Source organism: Argentina anserina, chromosome 4 (genome assembly GCF_933775445.1).
Source record: "Argentina anserina chromosome 4, drPotAnse1.1, whole genome shotgun sequence".
NCBI lineage: Eukaryota > Viridiplantae > Streptophyta > Magnoliopsida > Rosales > Rosaceae > Argentina > Argentina anserina.
The window spans coordinates 14,735,769-14,745,821 of NC_065875.1; the positions used below are offsets into that span (position 1 = coordinate 14,735,769).

General features: G+C 40.2%; 2 protein-coding genes across 2 annotated transcripts; both read left to right on the forward strand.

The window, feature by feature from the left end:
- Positions 1–435: 435 nt before the first annotated feature.
- LOC126790318 (endo-1,3;1,4-beta-D-glucanase-like) lies at positions 436–2,896 on the forward strand. Its single transcript, XM_050516509.1, has 7 exons — positions 436–644; positions 792–813; positions 1,370–1,508; positions 1,846–1,936; positions 2,038–2,130; positions 2,288–2,388; positions 2,641–2,896. Exons 1-7 carry the CDS (start codon positions 497–499, stop codon positions 2,779–2,781), a joined length of 735 nt encoding a protein of 244 aa, XP_050372466.1. The 5' UTR covers positions 436–496; the 3' UTR covers positions 2,782–2,896.
- Positions 2,897–3,304: 408 nt separating this feature from the next.
- LOC126791106 (pentatricopeptide repeat-containing protein At5g19020, mitochondrial) lies at positions 3,305–6,629 on the forward strand. Its single transcript, XM_050517510.1, has one exon. It carries the CDS (start codon positions 3,397–3,399, stop codon positions 5,461–5,463), a length of 2,067 nt encoding a protein of 688 aa, XP_050373467.1. The 5' UTR covers positions 3,305–3,396; the 3' UTR covers positions 5,464–6,629.
- The last annotated feature ends 3,424 nt before the right edge of the window (positions 6,630–10,053 follow it).

The following is a 10,053-nucleotide window of genomic DNA, read 5'->3' on the forward strand; positions in this document are numbered from 1 at the left end:
TTTTCTGTCTTTTAAGTTCAGAAATTTCAGTATATATATGGAATGGAGCTAATTAGCTCCACTTTTATGGTGGATTATAGAATTTGTTTTCCTTGCAGGCTCCAACTTATGACCTCAGACTTTGATAATGAATTTTTTTTTTAAGTTACATCTTTCTCATATGATATTGGTTCTTGAACATGTCAACCAGGCAATACAAAATCGCAGAATGAACATCTTAAACTCTTTTTTCTTTTTAACATTAATCTTAAACTCCTTTAGAGCGAAAAGAATATAGAAATGGTACTTAGTAGCAAAAGTCTACCATGACGTATGAGGTGACGCACATACATATGGACTTAACTGTTGTCTGACCAAAATAGAATTCCAAAATGTCGCTGGAAGGTGTGTACTTTCCCATCATTGCTGCAGCCTGCAGGTCAAACTTTTAGTTTCCCCTATAAATAGAGAAGAGAGTTCTGTGTTGGCTCACCTCTAATTCAGACAAATAGAAAGAATGTCAGGCCCCGAGTGCTGCTCAAACCCTCCAGTCCTTAACCCAGCGAGTGGTTACGGCCATGTCGAAAAGCTTGCTGGTCTGGACTCCTATGTCACTGGTTCTCCCGAATCCAAGCTTGCCATTCTTCTCATTGCTGACATTTTTGGTACTTCCCCAACATATCAATTCTCTTCCTTTCCTTTTGTTTTACTGTCAGTACTTTTGGGTTTAAGAATTGGTGGGTGCTATTTCTTCTTTTGATTGACTTTGATGAAATCGGCTTTTGACATTTAGCCTTTGCTTTGCCATTCAGGTTATGAAGCTCCACTCTTGAGGTTTGATTCATTCCCATATCGATCTGTATTTTCTACAGAGACTTCCTTTGGTTTGTTTGGTGTGATAGAGAAATGTCTCTGAATTGGTTTTTCTTTTATTTGAACCTTGCTGATGGTGAACACTTGCTCATTAAATTTGAGCTCCCGCTCGATCACTAAATACTGAAATAGTTACACTAGATTGACTTGAATATTACAACAATTACTTCATTAGTTTCAGATGGTCTATTTGATGCAGCAACCGTCAATTTAGTTCTCTACTTGTATAGTGAGCTATACTGATGAAAAGCACCACCTGCTTTTAGCTCTGAAACCTCAGTGAAAAATGACTAGAATAGTTCATGCTTCTATCTTATATCATCAGAGAATCTAGTCAACTGTGTTTCCCCTAAACTTTAACATACATCCTTCTAGCCCAAACATCAGAAATTTGTATTTTCTTCTTTAAAGAAACATTGCGTCATTTCTTATTCAACTGTATGACTATGTGGTTTGCATGTGGCCAGAGTCATATATAACCTCAAACTAATGATACTTGCCTGCCTTCTGTCTAAAGGAAGCTTGCTGATAAAGTTGCAGCTGCTGGGTTCTTCGTTGTGGTACCAGACTTCTTTTATGGAGATGCTTTTCCTGGTGACGCTGGACCAGTTGGAAACTCTTCTGCTCTACCTATATGGTTGAAGACACATATACCGGTTGGTTCTTTTATTTGATGCATAACTCTACGTTTTTCTGTTATTGCTTATCAAATTTAAAGAACATGAACAGGTAACCCATGCGCTTCACAAAATTTTTTGATATACTAATTTAAAGTTCTAGGTCTTGTTTAAAATTGAAATGCTGTGTGATTTCAGATTTGACAGTCTGTTACTGTTGTTTAGTGTATATTGTGTTCAACTGCTATACTGCTTTCACTTCCTCTGACGATTTCTTATATGAGGCTTTGATATTTGGTGTCTAAAACAATTTTTACCCAATTGTTGATCATTTGTGAAAAAGAATTAGCTTGTAAAATCGTTTGTCTGTTGATAGATCAAAGCATGTGAAGCTTCAAAACCATTACTTGAAGCTTTAAAGAGTAAAGGTGTTTCTGCAATTGGAGCTGTGGGCTTCTGTTGGGGAGGTAAGCTCTTGCATTCTTTTTTGCCCCCTTTTTTTTTCCAGAACCTATGACATATATATCATATCACTGAATTAATGTTGAATTACATGTTCTGTATTCAGCGAAGGCTGTGGTTGAACTTGCAAAGTATGATGACTTACTCCATGCTGCTGTCTTGTGTCATCCATCATTCGTCACTGTGGACGATTTCATGTGTGAGATATCTGCCTTAGAAATTTGTACCTTGTAAAGTAATCCTCTAATTCATTATAGCCTCACTTAATTTGCATTGAAAACAAAAAAACCTGAATAGTAACACCTTGTGTTGGTGTCTTGTTCTACTTATTGATATGTTGCCGGAACTAATTTCAGTGGTGAAGGTTCCCATTTCTATACTTGGAGCTGAGATTGATCCGATTTCACCACCTGACGTCGTAAAACAATTTGAGGTGGTTCTAACTGCAAAACCTGAGGTAGGAACATCTTTTATAAAAAAAATAATAATAATAATCTTACAATAACTTCATTCAAGTTTCAATCAATGAATTTCCTGGTCCTTGTGATTGAATGTCATGGATTATAGGCAAAAGACATAACCTTCAAAAAACTAACTTGTAAGAGCTTAAAGCTGTTATGGTCCAAAGCTTGTTCTTGGTCAGGTGAAAATGCTTGGCTCCTTTGATATGATTAGTCTTAATACACTTCTTGCTCTAATGAATTCACAGATCAAAAGTCATGTGAAGATATTCCCAAAAGTTCAACACGGATGGACAGTGAGGTATGACTCTAAAGATGAGGCCGCTGAGAAGTGTGCTGCGGAGGCTCATCAAGACATATTGGATTGGTTCTTCAACCATCTCAAATGAATTGTATCATCGCTCAATATCTGTTTATTGTCACTAATAATTGGGATGGGATCAATATGGACCTTATCAAATGCTTTTGTTTACCATGATTCAATAAAATGGATGTAGTACTACTGCTCAGACTGGTATTTCTAAATCCTCATGTGGCAATATACATTACTTAGAGAAGGGTTACCTTTTTTTTATTTTATTTTTTTGCGCAAAATTTGGAGAGCAAGGTCCCAGTCGGCTTTGTATTTTCATATCATAATCCAGCTCACATAAAGCGGTCAGTTTGAACCAATAGCGATTCAGAGCGGTAAGGATGTATAAATGTGTCCGAAAAGTTAGTCAGATAAGATACTACGCACGGGAAGATAATTGTATGTTATACATTTTACGTTCAATGGTTAATAACGAATATTATTTTTTTGACCCCACTCACAAAATAATATCGACCGTCGGATTTGAGATGTATAGTAGAATTTTTCGTAGTATACTGCATTTTTCAAACGTGTACACATATTTTGGCGGTCTCAAACTTCACTGGTTTTGAACAACTTCAAACCAGACGATCAAGCTCATTGAGAAGCTTTTCTTTCTCAACTCCAATTCAAACCCTTCTCTCTTCCTCCCATGCTCACATCTCTCAGACCCAAATCCCTCTCCGCCGCTTCACCTCTCAAATGTGTCTCCACAACCCCCACCCAAAACCCCGCCGACCATCTCCGTCTCTTCTTCCACCGCCCCCACACCCACACCAACCACGAGCCCCAATTAGTCTCCCTCCTTAAATCATGCGCTTCCCTTTCGGCACTCTTCCAGGGCCAACAGCTCCACTCCCTCGTCCTCAAGTCCGGCCTCCTCTCCAACACCTTCATATACAACAGCCTCATCAGTATGTACTCCAAATGCGGCTCCATTTCTGGAGCCCAATCCCTTTTCGGGTCCCGCTCCGTGCCCGACCCGGTCTCCTCTAACATAATGCTCGCCGCGTATGTGAAATCCGGCGACTTGGGCATTGCTCGCCAGGTGTTCGATGAAATGCCTGAGAAGGGCTGTGTTTCGTATACTACTATGATCATGGGGCTGTCGAGAAATGGGCTCTGGAGAGAGGCTGTGGAGGTGTTTAGGGGTATGAGGGAAGCCGGTGTGGCGCCGAATGAGCTCACAATGGGGACGGTGATATCGATGCTGTCGCAGAGCGGTGGGATTTGGAATGTTAGAATGCTGCATTGTTTGGTGGTGAAGTTGGGGATTGATGTGAAGGTGCTTGTTGCCACGAATTTGGTGAAGGTGTATTGTGGTTGTAGGAGTGTTGGGGAGGGGAGGAGATTGTTTGATTTGATGCCCGAGAGGAATGTGGTGACGTGGAATGTCATGTTGAATGGGTACTGTAAGGCTGGTATGGTGCAGAAGGGGAGAGAGGTGTTTGAGAGGATGGATGTGAAGGATGTGGTTTCGTGGGGTACGATGATTGATGGGTACGTGCAAGTGGAGTGTTTGAGTGATGCTTTGATGATGTATCACGCAATGCTGTGTGCTGGGGTGGGTCCAAATGATGTTATGCTTGTTGACTTGGTTTCGGTGTGTGGGCGGATGGGGGCAGTTCGTGAGGGTCAGCAATTTCATGGGAGGATTGTCAGGGAGGGTTTTGACTGTTATAATTTCATGCACGCGACGATCATATGTTTTTATGCAGGTTGTGGGGAAATGATCCCTGCTCGCCTTCAGTTTGAAACGTGCATCAAGGAGCATGTAGAATCTTGGAATGCTCTCATTGCAGGATACATAAGAAATCAAATGATTGACCAAGCAAGTCAGTTGTTTGATGAAATGCCTGAAAGGGATGTTTTTTCATGGAGTTCCATGATTTCTGGTTATGCACAGAACGAAAAATCTGGACTGGCTCTGGAACTTTTCCAAAGAATGGTGTCTTGTGGGATACAACCGAATGAAATTACAATGGTAAGCATTGTATCTGCAATTGCTAGTTTAGGCGCATTGAAAGAAGGAATATGGGCGCATGAATACATATATGAAAATTCCATTCCTATGAATGACAATTTGAGTGCCGCTATCATTGATATGTATGCCAAATGTGGGAGTATCAATACTGCCTTAGAGGTTTTCTATCAAATCCAAGACAAAACCTCTTCTGTGTCACCGTGGAATGCCATTATATGTGGGTTGGCCATGCACGGACATGCGCCAAGGTCTCTTGAAATATTTTTGGAGTTGCAAAGGCGTGATATTAAGCTCAATTCAATAACCTTCATTGGAGTCCTAACTGCTTGTTGCCATGCTGGTTTGGTGGAGGCCGGGGAGATGTATTTTAAAAGCATGAAGGATGTATACCACATTCAACCAAGTATCAAGCATTATGGTTGTATGGTGGATCTACTGGGTAGAGCAGGCAGAGTGGTAGATGCTGTAAAACTGATAAGAAGCATGCCCATGAAGGCTGATGTTGTGATATGGGGCACATTATTGGCCGCATGCACAACACATGGGAATCTAGAAATAGGAGCAATGGCTGAAAAGAATTTGAAACTGATTGATCCATCTCATGGGGCAAGTACAGTTCTCAAGTCCAACCTACTTGCAGATGCAGGGATGTGGGAGGCAGCCTCTTTGGAAAGGCAACTAATGCGGAGCCGGAAACTAACAAGAGCACCAGGGCACAGTGATGTTCTTTGGTAAGGGTAGATTAAATATCAACTTTGGTTTCTTAAGCTGGCAAGAGAAATCAACTCTGTTGGATGGAAGGAACCAAATTTTTCATCCAGTCAGACTACCATCGAAGTATAAAAGAAAAATTCCAACTCTGGCGATGTATCTAGCAACTCTTGCACACATTTTCAGGAAAAGTAGTCAGGGAAGGTTGATCAGCGTACTATTGATCAAGGTTCTAAAAAACGCTAGGCGTTAATCGGGCGGACAGCTAAAAACCAGCGCCCAGAGGATTAATCGGGGATTAATCGGCCCAAAATCGAGGCCGCCAAGGATCTTCCGCCTAGGCGGTCCTAGGCGGGGATTTTTAGAACATTGCTATTGATGATGATTCTGTAGCTATTCCAAATGTGTCAGAATGGGAGACCAATTAATGTGTACTACTCTGACCTTAAATGTATTTGGCAAGAGTTATACCATAGTTGTGCAACTAACATGGATTCTGCTGCTGATGGTGATAAAGTGCGCATAAATCCTTTCCCTGGTATCAACGTGATAAAGTTCGCAGTAACGTGCTGCGCATGGATCCAAAAAGGGAAAGGTATTGCAGATTTCCTCACAATCCTCCGTGGTGTTAAATACTTAAAGGTAGACCAACCTTCTACCATCGATTCTGGATCTGACATCTTTGGCTGACTCGGGTAACTTAGGTCATACTTAAAATATTTCTGCTTCTACATGTAATAGTTCTTGGATAATTGAATCTGGTGAAACGTAGCATGACTTTTTATTCCTGTCAGTTTTATACACATTCTCCATCCTAGCAGTGTTGGAAATGCCAATGGTATCCCTTCCCCTCTTATAGGGGCAGGTTTGTGTTTGTCCCATTAACTTCTTCATTATCCTTATCATCTATATATGTTCATACTCTTTCCAATAATCTGCTGTCAATTAGTCATATCGTGAAAACCTTGACATGTTGAGTTGACATTGGTCTTGTGTATCGTAAAAGGAGATAGTTGCTGCTATAATTACTGCATTATCATGCCTCAGACCGTATAGGGATCATTATCATGTTCTCAAGTTGGTTAAAACTAGCTTGTGTATCAGTATTATTGATTTTACTATGTCTTTTACTCTCATTTCATAGTCAGAATGGGTAAGGGTCAGAAAACTTTGAATCCCTGTAGAATGGCTGTCTGATACCATAACAAGCAAGTAGCTACATTTAATGCACTGGTCTGTAATATGCATTTGGACTAGGCCAACTTTGTGAGCCTGATCCATGTTTGTTTGGTAAACTATGTGTGTCTTTTACTTTGAGCAATGCCATCTAAGTTGTGATTTGCATGCTCGGAAATTAGAATAAAATGCCATCTGTAGTAGCATTTCATTGATTCTATTTCAGTTAATTTCCAATTATTTATCTCAAGATTATCTTTTGTTACTTTATGTTAGTTTAGATACCAGTTATTTCAGTTCACTTCCAATACGTTGTCTGGTTTCATCTTTTGTTACTTAATACCTACTCCTTGTGGTTGCTTTGGGAATTCCCATTGCTAGTGGGGATGAGATTGGCTCGGTCACCGAGTTGGTGAGATTCAAGTCTTCTATCTCGGTACACTATGTCCTAAGAAAACAAGAGAGCATTTAATTGCACAAACGTTCAATTCAAGTCTAGTCTTCTATCTCAGTACATGATGTGCATGTGGAGCGCCATGTCTTATTTCTTCTGCAAAAACGTTCTCCCACTTGCCGATTTGAAGTGCCCTCGAATTGTGCCCCAGTGTGCTCCTACTTGAACTGCATCACAAACCCAAAAGAGGAATGATCTTAGAGAATTGATCTTCACATTTATATATCATATGCATTAAGTGTATTTGAATTCTCTCTTGCCTGATTCCATAGAGAAATCGGAAGTTTGATAGTGTTTCACTTGCAAGGTCATAATGCAAATAGCTGATAGTATTGCAATTACTTGGACAAAGTGTGCCTATTTTTTTATTTTAGGTGATGCTTCGGCAATCTGCACATCGTGATAGTACAGGACATGAATGACTTCAAGATTCTGTCTATGCACCTATTGCAGCCTATTTACTATCTAATATTTGGTGAGTTCTGAAATTCGCATTTTATTTTATAATGAGCTCGCTGAGGTGATTGTAAAATGTTGGCTGGCATTGTTGTATTATGCAAATACAGCAACTCTTGATCGAGATGATTGTGCCACTTTGAAGATAGTGTAATTTTCTTAAATGCCACATGTCCTATCACAAAGGGTTAATTTCATAACCATTTGAGTGAATCATTATCCTATTAATGGACTTGTATATTACACTATCTTGCTTAATCACATACAACAATCATCTCTATATATACACCTATAAAGATTTCTCCACTACTCATGGTGCTCCACTATCATGGTGCTCCACTACCCGTGATTCATGCTCATACTTCCCCTCAAGTTGGCGCATATATATCAACCATGCCCAACTTGCCAAGTGAGTCATAAAAACTTTTTTTAGATATTTCTTTTGTGAGCATATCGACAAGTTGTTCTTCTGTAGGAACAAAAGGAAAACTAATAATCTTCGCATCTAGTTTTTCCTTTATAAAGTGACGATCAACCTCCACATGTTTTGTACGATCATGTTGCACATGATTCTGTGAAATATCAATAGCTGCTTTGTTGTCACAGTACAGCTGCATCGCACATTTAGGCTTAATACCCAAATCTTGTAACAAGTTTCTAAGCCATAACAATTCACATACTCCATGAGCCATACCTCTGTACTCTGCTTCAGCACTAGATCGAGCTACCACCTTTTGTTTCTTACTCTTCCATGTAACAAGAATACCCCAAACAAAGGTAAAGTACTCTGATCTGTAATATTTACAGCCCAGTCTGCATCTGTGAAGCCACAAACCTCAAAGATATTTTTGTGATTAGAAAACATTACTCCTCTTCCTGGGGCTGACTTCAAGTACCTCAAAATCCTTACAACAGCATCCATGTGGTCCACGCTGGGATTATGCATGAACTGACTCACTACACTTACTGCATATGTAACATCTGGTCTGGTATGTGATAAATAAATCAGGCGTCCAACTAGCCTCTAGTATCGAGTTTTTTTTAGTCGGTACTTGATCTGGATACTCTGCTAACCGATGGTTTTGCTCAATAGGAGTATTAATGGGAGTGCAATCCAGCATACCGGTCTCTGTTAGTAGATCAAGGATGTACTTCCTCTGACACAGATAAATACCATCACTTCTCCGGGCTACCTCAATGCCCAAGAAGTACTTGAGTGTACCTAAGTCTTTCATCTCAAATTCTGTGGCTAGCTGTTTCTGTAATCTATCCACCTCAACAGTATCATTTCCAGTAACTACCATATCATCAACATATATAATTAGGGCTGTTACATTCCCTTGCTGATGTCTGAGAAATAATGTGTGGTCTGAATTACTCTGTATGTAGCCAATTCTCCTCATGAATTGTGAGAATCTTCCAAACCAGGCACGAGGTGACTGTTTAAGACCATACAAAGATTTTCTCAATCTGCATACATAGTTACTTGGAGAAGCGGCCACATATCCCGGCGGAAGATCCATGTACACTTCTTCTGTAAGTTCTCCATGAAGGAACGCATTCTTAACATCAAACTGTCTGAGTGGCCAGTTTAAGTTAGCAGCACAAGAGAGCAATACCCGAATAGTGTTCACCTTTGCAACAGGTGAAAATGTCTCATCATAGTCTATGCCATATGTCTGGGTGAACCCTTTTGCTACTAGGCGTGCTTTATACCGGCTCACTGACCCATCTGGATTATGCTTCACTGTAAACACCCAACTGACATCCCACAGTCTTCTTGCCATGTGATGGTGATACAAGCTCCCAAGTATTGTTCTTTTGTAATGCTTCCATCTCTTCCTCCAGTGCTTTTCTCCATTTTGGATCTCTCAATGCATCCTGCACTTTGTTAGGTACTGATACAGTAGATATTTGATTCACAAATGATTCATATGACTTAGACAATCTTTTGGTAGACATAAAGTTTACCACATGATACTTAGCTTTTGCCTGAAGGGTAGGTTCATATTTTTTTGTTGGCTGACCCCGAGTAGACCTATTTGGCAAGACATATTGTCTACTATTAGCATCACTAGTATTAGTCCCAATAGAATGACTAACCTCGTATGAGTGATCTTCCGTACCAGGAGAGTTTTGGTTAGTAGTATGAGGGCAGTTGTCTTGTCATCTTCTGGTGCTTGAATCTCTGGAGTGACTATATCGGAATCACTCGGTGGTGTTTGTATAACGGACATATCGGTAATCTCAATTGATCCGGTCATCATATCTACTAGCTTATTTGTCTCCCCCTCTCCATGATACAGCTCTTCGAAGTATGAATTCTCCCCCTAAAGAGTAGTATCGGAAGAGGGAAAATAACTCATATCCTCAAAGAAAGTTACATCCATAGTGACATAGTACTTCTTGGTAGGTGGATGATAGCACCGGTTCCCTTTCTGATGTCCGCCATACCCAATAAACACACATTTAACGGCCCGAGCATCTAACTTAGATCTCTGATGTTTTGGAAGATGGACAAAAACAAC

Excerpts from the sequence above, each read along its gene's own strand:
- LOC126790318 (XM_050516509.1), top strand. The coding sequence starts at position 497 with ATGTCAGGCCCCGAGTGCTGCTCAAACCCTCCAGTCCTTAACCCAGCG. Across the intron at positions 645-791 it reads TCTCATTGCTGACATTTTTG|GTTATGAAGCTCCACTCTTG; the intron begins GTACTTCCCCAA and ends TTTGCCATTCAG. Across the intron at positions 814-1,369 it reads TATGAAGCTCCACTCTTGAG|GAAGCTTGCTGATAAAGTTG; the intron begins GTTTGATTCATT and ends TTCTGTCTAAAG.
- LOC126791106 (XM_050517510.1), top strand. The coding sequence starts at position 3,397 with ATGCTCACATCTCTCAGACCCAAATCCCTCTCCGCCGCTTCACCTCTC.